The following is a 19,697-nucleotide window of genomic DNA, read 5'->3' on the forward strand; positions in this document are numbered from 1 at the left end:
ACATCTGTGAAGGGGCAGTGAAATGACCTGATCAGTGCAGCAGTGAAGGAAGGTTGAATTGCCTCCTATTATGTTTACAGCTGCCTCCCTCTAGTGGCCATGCTAGTGAGCTACAACACTTCTCCTTACAATCTTTTCCATCCCCCTCTATGGACATTACAGCATGAATTCCCTCAGGGTTAGACTGTGGCTTCCTCAGTGTTTTCCCTCGATATGAGCATGATGATGAATGTCATGCATGACAGGATTACTGCCTTTACAACACTAGAGATGAAACAATACAGGATCTTTCATTTTAGATTACCACTGAAACCTTCTATTTTTAATGTTTGTTTTTATTTTTCCTCTCTGTCTTATCTGTCTGTCATTCAGTCATATCTGCATTCCATGAACATAATCCACCGCGACCTGAACTCACACAACTGTCTAGTCCGGGAGGTAAGAACTTGTGTGTTCATGCACCTCTGTGGTCGTACACATATATAGTTTGTTTTCTTTGATGATTCGACACAGTGCTTCTGCCAGTTCAGACACTAAAACAAAGAAGAGCTTTGTTTAAGCCTTCTTAAAACACACTCCTTGAATAACGTGCAATGTAAACCTCCAGCTTAACCTCATGAAACAGAGAGAACATTGTACTTGTGTCATGAAAACAAAAAGTTATTATTGTAGAGCTCACATCTAAAGAGAAATGTGGAGCTTAAAGTTGAATTTCAAACAGCCTTAAGGAGCTATATCCTTGATGTTTTTTTCTCTTTTATTACTCTCTAGCTGTAATTGGTAGTCTGTATATTTGCAGCACAACAGTAACATTTTATGACGTGTTTTATTTGTCTGCGTGTAGGACAACACAGTGGTGGTGGCAGACTTCGGGCTGGCTCGGCTCATGATTGACGACAAACACGAGGAGAAGTTGTCGCAGGGCAAACTGTCAGGCCTGAAGAGGCCCGACCGCAGGAAGAGGTACACCGTGGTGGGAAACCCTTACTGGATGGCTCCTGAGATGATCCACGGTATGAATTTATATGATCTTTTTAAATAATATCTATATACTGATTTATTCAGTTAAACTCCTCCACACTTTTGAAACTACATGCCAAAATAAACAACAGTCTAATTTTGTTCTTTCCTCTTCCCAGGCAAGAGCTACGATGAGAGAGTAGACATCTTTTCCTTCGGCATCATGCTCTGCGAGGTGAGTGACCGTCGTCCACTCTCAGACATGTTTTCTCTAGTCCATCAAAAAAACGCTTTCACAGTCACTGTTGGGATAAATCTGCCAAAACTATAAAACACAGATCAGTTTTTCCTCATTAGTATGATTGACTGTCACTTGTAAAAGTTGTTTTCCTGTCACTTAACAATCCCTTAAATCCCTTCAAATTCCTCTGGAGTCTAATTCATACTACATGTTGAATTTGGCTCGTTTACAACCAACAACATTTTATGCACAACCCCACTTCTCCTTTGTCTGCAGACTTCAACGTAAAGTCCACATTTTTGACAGTTTTTCTGCAAAATGCGGAGATCTGTCAGAATAGATCTGTCACAGCGGGAAAGTCACAGGTGTTACTGAAAACATTAATGGCTCAAATTTTCCAGTGAAACACAGTGTGACAGTGAGCCAGTGTGCACAATACCAGGACCCTTAAACTCAAGCAACTCAACAGAGTTTAGCCATCATTAATTTTATTGTTTACACCTGCGCTTTTCTTGCTGTGACATTTCAAAATGTCTTCCAGGAAAAAGGCTCATTTCAGCTCCTCCTAACGGTTATTAAATACCTATTTAATTTACGAGGAAAAATCTCGCCTTTCCGAAGTTCGACATTTTTGTGGATAAGCTTTCCAAAGCCGAGAGAAGTAAAAGGTATTTACTTTCCAACTGAACATCCAGTCCCAAAGTGTGGTGAGCTTTGGGCCACATAATTTGGGCTCAACAGTTTGGTTCGGTCGCTAAGAAGCCTCAGAAAATGACTTCCCCAGATGGACACCATTAGCTGGAGAATAGCGCAGGGATTACAGAGAGGAGAAAAGCAAAGTTGTCTTCATGTGGCTGCTGACAGGCAGGCAAACGGTAGTTGTGGTCTGCCGGGAATGATCAGCTTCAGTTCAAAAGGTTTTACTGGTTTTCAGCAGATTGGCTCTGCTGTTTTTGTTCTGACAGGCGATTCTGACACTTTAATCCTTACCTCTTCTCTCTCTTTCTCTTTTTTTTTTCTTGCCCTCCCCAGATCATTGGCAGGGTGAATGCAGACCCAGACTACCTCCCCAGGGCGATGGACTTTGGACTGAATGTGTCTGGCTTCCTGGAGCATTACTGTCCCCCTGATTGTCCCCCTGCCTTCTTCCCCATAGCTGCTGTGTGCTGTGACCTTGACGCAGACAAACGGTCAGACATCAACAATAGATCACATTGAAATGTTACCTAAAGGGACAAAACAGATTTGCTGAGTTTTGAAGCTGTCAGCTGTAGTTCATCACAGTATAGTATATTCAATGGCACCAGTTTAGTGCTCGAGGTGCCAACAATGTACATTTTAAAAACTCTGAAGTGATGTTTCTCACTATATATGATGACACTTATGTACAGTAATCCACTGATCTTGTTTTGAACACCATTTTACTCAAGTATGTCCATGAATAAACACAATTGTGAATTTTTCAAAAGTCAGTTTGAGTTACCAAGTGTTTCAAACGTAATGTTTTGGTGCTTTGAGCAGCATAAATGAGACGCTGTCCATTGATTTTTCCAACTGTTATTTCCAAATTTAATTACATCTTAGTGGATGTCATTTTGTTTTTGGGTGATTGAGTGAAAACTGAAATTTTTGCTTATTTAATTCATAGCCCTGCTTTCTCCAAACTGGAGGAGTGGCTGGAGAACCTGAAGATGCACTTGGACATTGGTCTGCCCCTGGTGTCTGAAGTGAGCCAGCTGCACAAGACCTTCTGGGAAAACCACAGCATCACACGCTCCGAGAACGGCCTGCACGTCCACCCCGAACAGCCGGAGTAGGGCTGGACAGGACAGGAGGAGCGGGAAGTTAGAGTTAACCCCACAAGGGTACTGGAAAGCGTTAACGGGTGTCGTCGGTAAGGTCTGCGCAGGGTGAGCAACGGCCTGCCTCGTGCGGTGCAGTGGCTGGTGTTGCTTTTCATAAGAGGAGGAGTCATGTAAATACCCCTCCATGTCCCAGGCAGATGCAGTGGGCGTAGGCTGGCTCAGGCTTAACAAGTAGACTCGGGGAAAGTGTGGATCTGAAAAGCCACCTGTGCGAGACGCACGCACATTCAAAGTCAAATCAAGAGACATTAACTATGATAGCTTGATTCTGCTGCAGCCGAAGCTGAAGCGGAACATATGCAATCAGACCAGACTTTCAAATCATGACTCAACTCTTGAATCATGTAGATTTACATTTGCGGTTTTCCACCAGTCATAGCATCCAAGAATACTTACTGTAATGTGTATATTCATGTGGATAAAGTAGTCCAAAAAAACAAAGGCATAAAGCAAATCTTCAGCCTCCTCACTTTGGGCCTCTACAGAGTACATTGTGCAGTGTGTGTTTATAGGTGACTTTGGTTTGATTTGATTTTGCTTTTTTGGTTTGGATATCAAAACTGAACTTATGAAACATGCTAAGGAGAGGGGCCCGTCTGTTGCTGAAGACGCAAAGGTTGAGGTCAATTTGCTGCCCACTTATACAAGTCAAGCAGAATTTTAAAAGCTTTAAATAGCTCACTTAAGAGTGCATGACTGTAAATAATGCTGTCAGGTTATATCCTGGTTCATCATGTCCCTCTGACCTCATTTGGTCATCTACTACTTGACCTGCTTGTGTCTCTAGCGCTGCCCCTCTCCCTCATTTATTGTGTAGCACTGACTTAACTTTGAGGTACACATACATTATACACACATACATTTTGGTACGTTGTCTCCCAATTTTAAGAGCTGTCAACATATCTCACCCATATTGACTTGGCATCATATGCATTTCGAAAGCATACCAGTGTACATAGCTGGCAACGTTGTAAATGTTTTAAATATTGTAAATATACAGACATATTTTATATACGTATGCTACATTGCCATATTTTTATTGGCTGACCAGTTGAAATTAAGGAGAGTAAAGGTTTGACTGCAGTTAATAGAGGACAGCTGAAAGTTTTATTGTTTTTTTTTTTTTTTGTTTTGTTTTTTTACTTTGTCACTATTGTGGCAGGTTAGGGGCTTTTAGCATTTGAGAAAAGAGGAATCTTGACTCCACAAAACATCTCCTACCCTCAGTTCAAGCTCAATAAGTGTTACATCCTGTTGTTTTCCTCCATCCAAACAAGTCTGTCTCTCAACATTTGATTGATCCTCTCAAGAGTTTTCATGTAGCTGGAGTAATCGTAATACTGGATCATCTAATCACATCAAATTGTTGGAAAGGGGTTAGTTGCCCCATTTTAAATCTCAACTCTAATATACTATAAGTGATATAAGAGTCTTGAGAGCAATCAGTCTACTGTTATCCACTCTCATCTCATGTACTGTACAGTAGTTCAGGTACTGTCCCATCGTGTCAGCTGTCTGTCTACATATCTGTGTCTCCTCCTGTGGATGACCCTTTGTTTGTTTACATGTAAATGCTAGCTGTAAATATCATTGTGTATATATATATATATATGTATATGTCTGTCCTTACATCTGTCTGCGTGCATTGCATAAATATGCGCTACCACACTCCTCAGAAATAATCAATTCCACTGTCAGATTTCTCTCTTGCACCTTCTAACACAAATTTCTTGACTCTAATCTAAAGTTGTTGGGTTTTTTTTTAAATTTTCTGCTGTTTCACGAGCTGCATGATGTACTAGCTAGGTCTGCTCAGCTTCTAAACCCAGCTATTTTTGTCTCTAAATATTGTGATTTTAAATATGAAAACAAAGAATGGAAGACAGAAAAAGTCAACAGAGAAAGCCTAAAAAGGAAATGAGAAAAAAAAACACAGCATCTGTTTTTTTATATATAACCACTGAAATCTTTTTGTATAGATTTGAGTACTTTAATTTGCACTATATTACCAAAATGGCTGGTTGAAGCCATGTTTTTTTAATTTCCTCTCTTGGGCTACTTGTGATAAGGAAATTATTATGTCGGTTCAGGTTGATAAATGAATGCAAGACACTGATAGAGCCTTTCAACTGTAAAAAATAAGTTCTGGGAAATACATCCTCTTGACAGCAGATGATTAGTGAAGTTATTATTTAGATTAATATTCCGTGCATCTGTGATTTCAAGGTTTTAAATACAGTTTTTGCAGGAGCTTGTTTGGTTATACATCTATGGTGATATTTACTGTGGTTTCATTTTCAAGACTTTAACAAAAGTCTTCAAAATTCTTAGATATTAGAGTTTAAATGAGATAAAGAAATCAAGTTTTCTGGCGTTTGCTTCCAAGAGGATGTGATGTCCCAGCTCTGCTTGCTGCCTACAGACTGGTCCTTTGTGAATGATGTTGTGTGTTGTTTCTGACTGCTTGGTTCCATATGTGATGCCCACAGAGGCTGCAACCACTGATGGTCTGTCTTATAATACAGCACTTAAACTGGCTTGTCTCACCTCTCACTCCTTCATCTTTTTGGCTCAGGGCCGTAATTTTCTGGAGCTACTTCACAATTCAGTTAATTCAGCAGCTTAATAGGAAAACATTACTCCACAGTAACAGTGAGACTCAAAGAGCATGTGACCTTCTGTCAATTTATAGGCTGATAACACGAAACACGCTTCTCTAAAGTGAGCCCCTCCTGGTTGACGCATTTGACTGTGGGCATGTACTGTACACGAGTGGCTTTGCCGTGTTTCTGTCTCCATTCCTGTCTGAGCCATGTCGAGCATGTTAGATGTGTCTGTGAGGACATGTTGATGATCAATGAGAATGTTGCCGCAGCACTTCTTTGCAAAGGATCGTTACCTCTGATCAATGCTGTGCCTTTGTTGTAAGCTAGCCTTGCCAACGACTCGAAAACGTGTCTGAGGAAACTGATTTCCTTTTTTATGTATCATAAGTGCAAGCCTGATTTAAAATGGATTGAATATCATTGCTGACACTAGCCTATGTTGTATGAGATTTCATCTTGTTCTGTATCATATTTATATTTTCCAGATCTTCATTGTCAGTTTTGATATTTTAATATTATATTTCTTTTTTTTGTCTTATTTAATTTTTTTTACACAAGCTGTGAAAACAATTCTGCACTTTAATCCTGAACGTGAACATTTAGACTCTGAGGAGGCGACTGTTTTGATTGTTTTTTTCCCCTTTTGTCACAGCTAAAAATAAAACTGTTGCTCCTTAAACAAACCTGAGACTCAAGGTGTTGGTTTATTTATGAGGATGTCTCACGAAGTCACTGTGAGTCTCTTGTGTCTCAGTGAAAAAATAACCACAGAGATGTTATTCCCACATTCACCTCATTATTAACCTTTTTCCATATTTGTACTACTGAAACAAACACATAGAAAAGTAAGACAGTTTCAACAGTATGTGCAACATCTACTTCACACAGAGAGTTCATACTAGAGGAGAACACAGAAAATGTGTTAGCTACATTAAAGTGGTAAAAGTAGTACTCGCTTCTGCTTGAGAAAGCAAAGCTGAATTCATTAGAAATGTGTTTACAAATCAACCACCAGATGTCACTATCTGTCTCTGCTGTCCATTTCAATGGTGAAATAAGAAGGGTAAGAATCTCATTAAGTATAATCAAAGAAATAAATACAGCTGGTCATTTCCCAACCTAAGGGACAGTATGTATATATGCTGGTGTTACTACTTCTATTATTATATACTGTATAATGCTTGTGGTGGAAGAAGTATTCCGATCCTTAACCTAATTAAAAGATGCAATACCACTGTAAAAATACTCAATTACAAGTAAAAGAACTACATTAAAACATTTTGAAAATATTATCAGCAAAATTAACTTAAAGTATCAAAAGTAAAAGTACTCATGCAGAAAAATTATATTGCTATATAATAATGTTGCAGTTTGTCAGGTGAGTCAGGAGTTTTTTTTTTTAAATAAATAAGCACCTTTCATACATAAAATGCAACTCAACTTTACATAAATTGCTTAAAAACATTTAAGGCACTTAACAAACCAGGGTTGCAAACAAGCAATAAAATACAATAAAACTGAGTAAAAATAAATACATTACTAAAATACATCATTTTGCACACTGATCATATGTTTTGTATCTAAAATATTGATCTTCAAAGTCACTAAAATATTACAAGTGTAAAGAATTTAATTTGAGATACTCAAATAAAGCACAAGTACCTCAAGATGTGTACAGTCTTGTGCTCCAGATTAAACTATTGTAGTAACAATACTAATAAAATGATAATAAAATTTTCATTAACATACTGGATAATACTTCTAGTGCATCCACTAGGCTACTAGGTCAATTAAGAATAATTAACTGGGACAAAATTAGCATATCAGCTAGTCTTTCAGATCAGTCCATGAGGTTTACAGCTGTATGCTTAATGATATTAATATAATAATATAATCATATTCATATAATATTCAATCATATTCAATCATATTCAATCATATTCAACAATTCAACACTGTCCCGTACAGAGAAAAGCTTTAAGTATTTGTTTTTTGGTGATAATATTTCTGATAACATTCAACTACAGTTGAGAGTTATTTTCCTTTATTAGTGTACTGTTCCTATACTGTTAATAATTATCGCTAATTATAATTATATACAATTATTATAAAATTATGTAGAATTTTCGCGCGAAATGGTGCATTTTTTTCTCTTGCAGGTGCGCGTGACCCCTCCCCCATCACATCCACGTGCGATTGTTTTCGTTCTTACGCTGCTGCAGCAACGGCTGGTGCCTCGTGACGTCACCCGCCTGGCAGTTTGTTGAACGGCTGCAACGAGAGAGAGTGTGTGTGTAAGTGTGTGTGTGTGTGACACAGACACGGGGGACGGGTTTGTCCGGTCAAACACACACACACACACACACAGACAGACTGTCATTTCTCCACAGTTGTACTCAGATTGAGAGAGGAAATTAAGGAAATACCGAAGAAGAAGAAGAAGGAGGAGAAGAAGGAGAAGAAGAAGGTCGCGACCGTTGGCGCTAACTGAAACTTTGAGAGATGGAAAATTCGTCCAGCAACAACCGGTTTCGGTCCACGATGTTCAACCACGGTGAGTACAGCGTTATCATCTCAATCTGACACTGCCTACAGGATGTTGTATGACTCAGGTGATGCTAATCTGCTGTCGTGAGTTGACTCCTGCCTGGACTGTCCCACATTTGAGTCTCGTTACGTTACCTTCCCTTTAAACCGTGTTGTAGTCATTTATTTGGGCTGTAGCATGCACCGTTAAAACACATCACCCGTCTCTGTGCTGATATCGGGCTTGCTTGACTACGGGACACATTTTAATCAGGGTTGTAAGCTGTTAATAGCCGAGGATAAAGCGTTTCAGGAAAAAAAAATCACAGTTTATCAGAGGGTACACTTCGTTCTGCTTAACGAAAATCCCTGAAAAGCCTGTCAGTTTGAGCTCCACACGGGACACGACAGCACGCAGGCAGACACACTGTAATTCTGCAGTTATGCAAGAATGGTACCAAGACTCGCCACACTCAACTATTTCTGGACCCCGAAGATACAGCTGGGTGCACCAATAAACGGAAGGGCTGCAGTCGGATGGAGAATCGCAAAAAAAGTCTGCATGAAATCCTTCAAAGTCTCGCCTCATCACACCGTCTGCTTATTTACTCTGCAGCAGTCGTAAAACAAGCAGATCTGGCTCAGTTTGTTGTGTCAAGAAGCTTTAACTATGGCTGTTAAACTTGAGCCAGTTATTACTGCTTTGAATAATGCAGCAACTATCGATTATTTTCATTATCGATTAATCTGTCAATTATTTTCTCGATTAATTGATTAGTTGTTTTGAAAATGGTGAAAAATGTTGATTATGGTTTCCTAGAGCCTAAGGGGACACGTTTAGATGTCTTCTTTTGACTACAGCAGTCCACAAACCAAAGATATTCAGTTTACTGTCAGAGAAGACTAAAGAAACCAGAAAATATTCATATTTGAGACACTGGATTCAGAGCATTTGGATATTTTTTCTTAAAAAAATGACTCAAAACGATTCATTGATTATCAAAATAGTTGGTAATTCATTTTGGCAACTAATTGATTAATCGACTAATCGTTCCAGCTCTATCTCTAACAGTAGATGTAAGTGGATGAAATCTTCAGCTGATATCTTGATTGGTTAACATCATTTTACAGCTGCAAAATTAATCGCGTAGTCAATCGACAGGAAATTGATCGACAAGTATTTTGATAATTGCTTAATCGTTTCAGTCATTTTTCAAGCCAAAATTGCCAAACTTTTCATAGCTCCCAGCTTCTCAAATGTGATAGTTTTCTGTATTTCTTAGTCATATGTGACTGAGTCAATTGAATTAAGGTTTTAGACTGTTAGTCAGAAAAAACAAGCAAACTGAAGATCACGATGGTCACTGAGAAATAGTGAATGCCATATTTCATCGTCTAAACATCGACAGTCATTTGTTGAGGCCCTGCATAATTTCCATGTTACACTTAAACTTGGGTATGAAGGATGTAGGTTGTATTTTAGAGGATTGATATCAATATTTGAGTGTTTAAAGAAATACATTTGCCAAACCACCCAGTTAGTCTTGATCCTTGAAGTCTTCTCTCTTGTAAAACTGAAAAATACTCCAGAAACAGCAACAATCTTTTTATGTTGCTTGTCCAAACAAGCACTGATAAGGACATTTTACTGCTGAAAAAACAAACAGTTCTCTCTGGTCGACTGACAGTAAATTACCTCAAGCATATTTTGACATTTCTGCACTCACCGACCCATACTCCACTACGATATAAAATATCTGCTTTGCAATAAGCTAATATCTGCTGATATGTTAGCCCAGCTGATTTATCGGTCTGTTGGTCCCACAAATATAACAACATCCCACAAATGTAATAAATCATTAATAAATGTAGGCGACTGCTATTACGTTAGTGGGAAACTCATTATGTTAGTGGGATTATTACATTAAAAGCTGCAGATTCGTGTTACATTTGTGGTTTATTACGCTTGCAGGTCTAACCAGTTTTCGATTCCTTACTCAAACTGTATCAAGCGCTGACTACCTGCGTCTTATCACGTCTGAAAACTGTGTTAGCTCTCAGCCTGTTCACATCTCATGAGCTCCCCATTTGGGTTTCTTTTCGGGCACACCGGTCTCATGATATGGAGTGCTGGAGGCTACAGTCACACTGAAACAGCTGCCTGGTTCAGATTGTTGTCCCATGATAGCGAGAGAAAGGGGAATGTAGGATGGTGGCGAGGATGAAGATGAGAAAGTGGGAGATGAAGAGAGCTCTCATGCAGAGAGTGGGCAGAGATAGTGCTGAGTTTCCACCATATGGTTATATTTGCATCTGAGGATCAGTTACACTCCATGTCTTTTACTATAGTGATCACAAATATAAACCCGAAGGCTTTAAAACTTCTATTTGCTCCGCTTTGCTCGCTAGAGATGAATTCATAGATATAATAAAAGTGCTCACATGATTAGGTCCAAATGCTGCTTTGTTTTAAATGCTCTTTGAATGTTTCTGAGTTCTTTAGTGTTATCTGTCCTGTGCCCGAGCTCTCACCTTTGCCAGCTCTGCTTGTTCATTTTTTGTGGAGCCACTCTAGATTTAACATCTCGGTGATATGTTCAAATGTTAGTTTTTACATGTCTGGCTTTTGAGTGTGTTATTAATGTTGGGATTGTCCCAGATCACTGGAAAAAAAAATACTTTAAATTTACTTTGCTTTACTTAAATATTTTAGACATGGTTTAGTGATGAAATGTTGGCACATATCAGCCAGGGAACTCTAAAAGACAGTGGTTGTAAAATTAAATATTAAACTTCTCATGTACCCTCCATTTTTAGCCGAACTGTCCTGTGAGCTGAAGGAATCTAGGCCTGCTTTATTAAGAGCCCATAACCCATTTAACAAATGAAGCAAAAACACAAAAGCAACCCTGACGAAATGAAGTGTAGCTGTGGGGAAGTGGGTGGTGTGGATGGATGGCACAGTCAGCAGTGGCTAACATTCCTCAGGGAAAGCCTTGTGGAGAGATGCTACCATCCTCGCTGCAGTCTGTGGCTGCGCTGACAGCATCACTGCTGGACGACCACAGCATGTAGGTCAAGAGAGGAACCACAAGAAATATGAACAAGTCAAGCGAGTAGCTGTTATAATACAGCCCAGGAATTTAATGTCAATCACATGTCCTGCGTCGACGTTTTCGGCTCTAAACTGGCAGATATTTTTTGGGAGAGATGGTTGTGGATGTTTAATTTATTTGTTGATATGTTTGCTCCGTCAACAGTGCACAGGAGTCTTATTTGCATGTCGTCCTGCCACAGTAATTTCACTCACCGTGCATCTGGAGTGATGCACACTGATGCCAGTTCTGTTTTAAAGAGCAGCTCATACATTATATATCGTCCATATGCAGGGATTACTAAAGCACTGCCTGTCAGCTGTAACATTTCTGCTCTCCTGAAGTGGTTGTAAATGGTTGCAGATTATAATGATATTTCCGGTTCCTCACCTGCGTCTCTGCACAGTCTGCTCTGTGAGCTCATACGCACTGATAGTCGTGAGTTTAAAGTAGTGAATCAATATTTGTAACACCGCCAGTAAGTTTCCCAGCAGCTTGCAGTAAAGAAATTTGTTTTGCCTCTTAAGAACAGAAAGAATCAGTAAATGGCAAACATCATGAATAATTTGGATAGACGTCTGGTCCTGACTAATTACTGGAGAGGCCAACTGATCTAAAAGTGCCAGACTCTGATATAAGTGCCAGTTTCTTCTTACTGGGTGTGCCACACTCCTGCCTTGTTCCTAAAGAAAGGCCCACGACCTTCAGCAGCAGGGGGTTTGTATGTGTTGAAATGGTAGTTTTCCGAATGTATTGTCCCGTAATAATTAATGTCCCCTATTGTAAAACCAGATACCGTAGGAAGGGAAGGGACTGATCCTGTAATAGTCTACTGTAAATCTGAAAACCTACAGGAGCCCCTGCACCAATTTATTTAGGACACAAGCACACTCAACCTTAGACTCAAGTTCATGCAATCTTTGAAGCATTCTTGGATACTTTTCATCACTCAAGCTTTATCACATACACATGTGCCCAAAATCTCAACACTTTCCAATCAAAAATGTGTTCATCATGCATCGTGCATGTGAAGTGTCGATGATAATTGGCACATTTAATTGAAACATTTTTGTTTTTTCGACTTTGTAAAAATTACACCAGTGCTATAAAAGTATCAGTGTGGTATTTGTCTTCAGCCTGATCTTCACTGTTTAATAGGCTTAGAGATGTGCAGAAGTTGAATTTTTAATGAAAGACTATTTGGTGGGTTGTCTGAAAGATAAGATAACAAGTCTCTGGTCTCAAGAAAGACTTATTTACAGTTATTTAGTTAGTCTGCAACACCAATAAGTGTAAATATAAGTGTCTTGACTGTCTAAACCATACATGATCTGTTTTTGAGCATATTTGTGTTAAAGTAACTTCAATAAAGCCCTGAATTCAGTCCATAATGCAACTTGTTCTAACAAGTGCTAGGCCCCCTGACAAAGCAGGGTCTCCCTCCTTTGAAAAAAATAAATCATGTCAGACAGATCCTGAAACTGGATGATCCAGGTGTCAAATAGTATGTGGTTACTACAACCAGACGAGATGCCATGTGACTTCTGAGATGTTTCTCAGATTACTATCAGCATTTATTGCACAATAAATGTACAGGTCTATTTTGTAAGGTTGTCAGATAATATTTGTTCAACATGTTGACAATAATTCTTTCTGCTCTTCTCTTATGTGTCTGAACTCTACTGGATGTGGATTTTGGAATATTTTTTCCTGCTGATCAACCATCTTCCTCTGACCAGACTATGAGGTAAGAAACCAGAGTTTTCCTTAATGATTCTGAAGTAGGTCATTGGTGAGGGGCTATTTGGCCTCGATTATCTCACCAAAATGAGGACAATGTGGTTAGTTGATGTCAGCCCTGATAGCCACTGCTATTCAGGCCTCTGTGCAGTGTTTATCCATTAGTTTGAACAAGCGACAAAGTGATTGGACCTTGAAATTTTAATATTTCAAACTGCTGAAACCACATTTTCAGTCTGAATGTGAAATGTTTTATCATTTACACACATGAGACAAGTTTCCTATCCACAAAATGTTCAAACTGAGCTTCTGATTTTTGTTGCGAATAATGTGCATTAATGACTTCTCTGTACTTATGTGCTTCGGGGTTTTACATGATACCACAGAGCTGCGTGAGAATAGGTGTGTTCTCAAAGCCCAGATTTTCTTGTTCCTTGTCTTGCAAAGTGACAAGTGAGACAGTCAACTTTGTTTGAATACCTACTGCCTTTGTTTGTGTTTCACTCCTACATTTTTAGTGGTTATAGTTGCCTTAAGTCTAAGCCAACTAGCCTTCAGCAGAGTCAGCAGCTCTCTTGAAGCGTATTGTAGTCTCACAGTGACAGTGCTCATCTGTCATTGTCTTTCCGGTAGCCAGCAGCAGCTGCCTGTCACCTTAGTGTCAAAACTGACCCCCTCACCTCCTTCTCCTCACTCTCCTCACTCTCCTCCTCTACTTGTCTACATCCCAAAGCCCGGCAGCTGTGTTTGGCCCGGCTGAGTGGGGATGAAAGGGGCGCGGGGGGGCGTGTTTGTTTTCAAGCCTGAGCAGTTCACAGACGAGTGGAGAGAAGTGGATCTGTATGGGTGTGACAAACCCTGGTTCCTTCCTCAGCCACATTCCAAGCCTATGTGACAAAGCTGCAGCGTATGCAGGAGGAACACCTTGTGAGGATGTTTTTTCGATGGGACAACATCTGTTGAAGCTGCTCCCGCTGCTTCTCAGTTTGGTGACGACATTCACTGGTTACTCTCATGTGATGGTTTGGCATATCCCTTTCTGGGTATGTGATTAAATAAGCAGATGTCCGAGTCTACATAAATTTAGTTCATGCTTTTCAAACCACACCCATTGTGTGATTGTCAATAAACACACTATATCTCCCCTCTGAGAGCAATCATCCAGCCCAGGCTGACATAACTTAAGTGCCCTTCTCCTGCGCCCACACCCCACGGCTGCAAAGCCACGCAGGACTCCGGGGTGTGGTACAGCAAAAGGGTGGCTGTGGCTTCTCTTTGTTAGCCTAAAAATGCAACACATGCACACACACACACACACACACACACACACACACACACACACACACACACGCACACACGCACAGACTCAGAATGATATCACTTCGTCTGGGCAGTGCCAGCTATGGACAGAGAGGCATCGAGGAGGGGATGGACGTCTCTCTTGAGTAAACCTCTCCGCACAAACATTCACAGTGGTGCATTCCTCTGTGGCTTTTGCTCAACTAGCCATTAGCTTCCTGTGTTTCAGTTGCTGCTTGCCTCTGCAGCTAAAGTGTAGGCTGTCTATACTTGGACTTTATTAGCCCATTAGCTAGCTAGCCTCTGCAGTAGATGCCGGTTTTCCCCTTTTCCTCTCCTCCATTTCCCCTGTAGCCTTGTCTGTTTTTCTCATTTGCCGTCACCGCCAGCGTGTGCATGTTCATTGCATTCATTTGCAAACTGGAATGGCAGAATCTGCAGATACGCACTGCCACACCCTTCTGTCGCCCACTGATTGACATCTCATCATTGAAGAAACACATACAGTACATATTATTGTAAACAAAACATCAGCAGTAATTAGGCTGAGGGAGTGCCAAATGAAGGGCGTGAGTTGTGATCTGACCTTTACTTACAGTACATTCACTTCATGGTTCAACACATACTGTGTTTGTTACATGAGGATAAAGCCCTGACACAGTTCTTTCTCTTCCTTCACATATATCCAGTCATATTTGTTGTCATGTGAATCATAACCACCGTACAGTATCAAGTGTTAACATTATACTTATGCCTGTACAGTAATTCTATCATCCATGACATTATCTGACTGAATTAATGCACCAACAACAGTGCTCTCTACTCTGTGAGCCCTTTCAGTGAGAGACGGTGGCGTATCACTCATCACTGAAACCTGATACATCATTTTGTATTACTCTCCACTGGGTAAAGTGTGTGGGCTTAATTCTCAGAGCATGTATAGTGAGATGCACTGTGTGATGGTATCGTTGTGATGCAGACACTGAGGATGTAGTGCAAGGGTTTTAGCTTGTGGGTTTGGCTTTGACAGGCGGCCCTCTGGGCTTTTTGAGTTTGATGCGAGGGCAAACAATCGGGTTAGGGAGCAGGCACGCAACACTTCACTGAATATGAGGCCGCTGTATGACAACAATAAAGAGATGATGAAAGATGAGTGCTTAAAAAGGGATTTGTTGTGAACATTAGACTTCATGTGTTGGGTATTCTTTTATGAGAGACAGTTTTTTCCACAGGAAGAGAAGCTGCATGCAAACATACTTTCAGTTTGTATGAATAATGCAGGTTAATGTGCGATATAATCATCGACCACCAGAGAAGAGAAATGTTTTTTATACTTTTTTATTCAACTACATGTTTTGATTTGGGTTTATTTGCATGACGGCATGGCTGCAGTCTCTAGTTTATAATATTTTGTTGAACTCATTTACATACATGAAGGTGCAGAAATGTTAGAAACACTATATGCAAAGCAAAGTGTAAATAACAAAATGAATGTTGGCTGAAATCCATTTAGCTGCTTCAGTTTCAGGCTCCTGATGTTTTGCACACTGGTCACCGTGTCACACTGTCATGACTTACTGGGACACTTGAATAAAATGGAGCCATCATTAATGTTATTAGAAACACCTGTGATTTTTGACAATGACATGTCAAATTGTCTGCTGACAATTTGTGTACAATAAATACTCAATACCAAAATACTTTTACCCAGTGCTGTTAATCCAGCTGGTTTGATTTATAAAACAGATTTGTCTCAATACGACCAGTTAATAAACGCACATTTTACATTTTACTACAATTGTCGTGTTGCTACAGATGTGCATTCCCCTACAAACCTCTCTGGAATATCTGATTGAAGATTGCTGCTTCACGTAATCGTCTTTGGCTCATTTTACTAACGGCTAGCTTTAGACGGGTTTGCTGAATTGCCCTATTTGGTCCTCCTCTGACATTCTAACTTCCTAAGCTCACCGCTTCCTTCCTTTCCCCGCTGGGCCTGCTCACCAGACCCTCAAGCTAACTGGCTCGTGTCTTCATCTCTGCAGATGTCCCACGTCAGCCCGAGCTAGCCTTCCAACCTCCAGCCTCGGCACTCTGCAGAAGTTTTGGTCAGAGGGCGACCTTAGACATTCGTCTAAAGCCTCATAGAAATGGCCCCTGCCAAGCCCCCCACCCGCTATAAATAACCTCAGCCCAGTTCCCATGGCCCCCAACGAGGTCCCAGCGCTCTGATAGCAGTGCAAGAAATGCTACAGCTACACCAGAGACAGTGTCATCCAGTTATTATAAAGACGATTTGCTTTCTGGTAGGAAGTGAGGCAGGTGACGAGGTCACGACAGCAGTCTGACCACCATGTTTTGGGGGAGGGAAGGATTCTTTCTGTATAAAGATCATCTGTGCTGTTCTCCAGCTGTTCCTTGTTCCAGAGACTTGAAATTGCCCATCTAAGGACTAAGAAACTGTCTTTCACAGTTTTTCCACCACGCTGACAATCAGTGATGTAGCCATGGAGCTGACGGCATGGTTTGTCATCACACTTCAAATTACATCTCTAGTGTGGTAGTTTTTCTGGCAAACTCAGAATCCATGTTCACATTGCACAAGTATGGTATTTGCAGCATCCATTCCTAACCTCTAGCCCATGTTGGACAACTTTCAAATTCCTCTAGTATTTCAATCTGTGGCTTGGAGAGCATGCTGGAGTTTTCTTATAGTTTAGCTTATGTGTGTCCACATAGGCGTAAATTACAGGGGGGATGTGGGGGTTGTAACCCCCCCAGTAATCGAAACCAGCTAGTACAACCCCCCCCCCCCGAATATCATATCATACTGATGAATGAAAAATATTAACTGTTATAAAACATGATAAAGTGGTTGGTTTTCTCAATTCAATGTAATTAACAAGCAAAGAATAACATTTTTCCAACCCCTCCCTGCTCCTGTACTGTGAGACTTGGTTGTGAGCAATAGCAAGCTAGCATACAAAAAAGAGGAGCGACAAAAGACCAACCAACAATTTTAAGTTGTTGGTTGTTCAACAAAAAGAGAAAAATCTCTTCCTACCTACCACTCATGAGTCAAATAATTGAATTAAAGTCTTATTTTCTGCTGTAAGCTAGTTAGGCTAACTTTAGCCATAATATAATCAGACTACTTTTACTGGAGCTACTAGCTAGTTACGATTATCTTGCTAATATTAGGGATAACTAGTTTTCATTTCTAAGTTGTATCTTATATTTCATCAGATCCAAGAAGGTGAATGTAGCAGCAGGTCAGGCAGGGTGACCAGAGAGAGAGAGGAGGCACAGGTGACCAGGTAATGAGGTCAAAGAGTTAAAATGCTGTGGCAAGCAAACACTGTTGAGCAGGTTAAAAGACATGTATGAGTTAGAAGTGTCTGACTTTTTTTAGCAGGTGAGAACATAAACGCTCTGGCAAGGACACAATTATGAATACACTAACGAATAATTGTGATTTTCTTTTTAGTTATTTATAAGTCATATATGGTTTGAAGTTAGAGATGCATTTGCATGTTTCTTTTCATGTCTGTAGCAGCTGACTTAGCCACGTGCCAGGGACCAGCTGAGCATAGACAACACTTTTAAAGCTTTGAGACTTTTTTTTTTTTTTTACATGGATACAAAATGGTGCAGAGGATTGGTGGCTGTGACAGCTGCCAGGGTCTTGACAGCCAACAATGCTGCAATAATTATCACAGAGTAATAAGGATTAAGCACAGTTAAATTGTGGCATAACTATCAAATGGCTGAAGATATGTTCAGGAAGTGATAAATATCCATTTTACTAATACTGGAACAACAAATTGATACAATGCAAATTTGGTGCTTTTAGACAAAGTGAATGATTTTATGGTATTCAACTACACTAGTTGGGATATGTAGAGCATGTTGTTTTGGTTTGTCTCTTCCCCTTAAAATTAATGCGAAACAGCCGTTTAACAGCCTATTTGCAATAAACATCTCGGGGGGGGGAACATCCCCAGACCCCCCTATATGGGTGGAGATCGCAACCCCCTTATGTTCAACCCAAAGTTACGCCCTTGTGTGTCCAGTTCATGCTGTCTTAAAGCCAGTATGCAATATTTGGTGACTAAACATAAAGCATACCATTATGGAGAGAAAATCACCCTGTTAGCTTCTTGCTTTTCTGGATACATTTCATAGATTCTTTCTATTCATGCTGATAACGTGTGAAATGTTTAAGTTACGTCATCTTATTTTTGTTACAGCTTCTATGGAGTTTAATGGACATTTTTCCAAAACTGTTAGCAGTAAATGTCAGATAGTGAGTCAGTTGGTGTTGAATAAAAGATAGATACAGGCTCTGTGTTGCTGAAAAGTATTTTTGGGAAATGTTGGTAATCTCTAACTCTGAGCTATAACCTGTGGACGTTGCTCTCACAGATCTCACATTTAACATGTAACAAATTGACTCCGGAAGTACCATACAGGCTGTGGATCAGCCAGACTGATGTTTGTTAGGATGGACAGTTAGGATGGCTTGGGCCGACAGTCAGGATGTCTTGATCTAATCTGTATTCTTCTGGGAGCAAAGTCTTTGATTTTACTGTAACTGCAGGCACTGCGAAGACACAGCTACACAACATGCACATAGCATATTAAGACAGTTACCAACATTCTGGTATCAGATGTGTCAGAAATGTGTCATGTCATCACATATGCAGACAGTAAATCATATGAAGTGACTGTGAGTGATTTATAATGTAACATTTTTCACCTGAAACATGAGTGCAAGCTGTACAAAATGTTCTGCATGTCACATTTTGAACAACCATCATTTAGATAGGAATTATTCAACATCTCAGCCAACTGCAGCCAATCACTGCCACTTGCCTTCAGCCTTTCTGTTACTTAAGATTAAATTTTACATAAGTTTGACGTCTTTTGATGTAGCCATGGGTCTAAGTGTTCGTGCTAATACATAGAGATGAGATGACAGTTCTGTGTGTCCAGAACCAGCATGGTCCTCAGCTGCAGCACCCTCCACTCCCTTTAAGAAAACACTTCCAGATGCTCCCACCGTGCTGCAGGACAGTGAGAGGAAATGCCAGGCAAGCCAAAAGGAAGAGCAGATGAGATGGTGGAGATCTTCTTGACGACATGGGATGTAGTAAAGGATGTCCCCGGAGAACATAAGACCCCTTACTTTTCTCTGTTACTGGGTAAAACGGAGGGCAAATTGGCCTTATATCTTCAAGATCTGGGTGTCAAAGATGTGTCGAGGAATGGATGTTAAACAATTTGATATAATGTGGAGTTTAAAGGAAAAGGAAAGATGGTGTTGAGAACAGCTTGAAGACGAGGCGAAACAACTGAGTAGAAA

General features: G+C 40.2%; 2 protein-coding genes across 8 annotated transcripts in view; both read left to right on the top strand.

Moving 5' to 3' along the window:
- Positions 1–6,355, top strand: part of limk1a (LIM domain kinase 1a) — a 57,237-nt gene extending 50,882 nt beyond the window's left edge. For all 3 annotated transcript variants that reach the window (XM_044354127.1, XM_044354128.1, XM_044354129.1), the window contains 5 exons: positions 373–438; positions 845–1,013; positions 1,140–1,195; positions 2,234–2,391; positions 2,850–6,355. In XM_044354127.1, the coding sequence (XP_044210062.1) occupies positions 373–438; positions 845–1,013; positions 1,140–1,195; positions 2,234–2,391; positions 2,850–3,018 (618 nt within the window). In that variant the 3' untranslated portion in view covers positions 3,019–6,355. The remainder of the gene's footprint in view (positions 1–372; positions 439–844; positions 1,014–1,139; positions 1,196–2,233; positions 2,392–2,849) is intronic.
- A 1,564-nt stretch (positions 6,356–7,919) lies between these two features.
- Positions 7,920–19,697, top strand: part of sept4b (septin 4b) — a 48,621-nt gene continuing 36,843 nt past the window's right edge. For 2 of the 5 annotated variants that reach the window (XM_044354309.1, XM_044354310.1), the window contains exons 1-2: positions 7,922–8,226; positions 13,033–13,040. Coding sequence is in view for 1 of the 5 variants with exons in the window: in XM_044354310.1 (XP_044210245.1) it covers positions 8,175–8,226; positions 13,033–13,040 (60 nt within the window). In the remaining 4 variants the exon portion in view is untranslated. Of the gene's footprint in view, positions 8,227–13,032; positions 13,041–19,697 lie in introns of all 5 variants that reach the window. The other 3 variants (XM_044354307.1, XM_044354308.1, XM_044354312.1) reach the window with 3 other exon arrangements.

The sequence above is a fragment of the Thunnus albacares genome, chromosome 6, assembly GCF_914725855.1.
Source record: "Thunnus albacares chromosome 6, fThuAlb1.1, whole genome shotgun sequence".
NCBI classification, from domain to species: Eukaryota; Metazoa; Chordata; class Actinopteri; order Scombriformes; family Scombridae; genus Thunnus; species Thunnus albacares.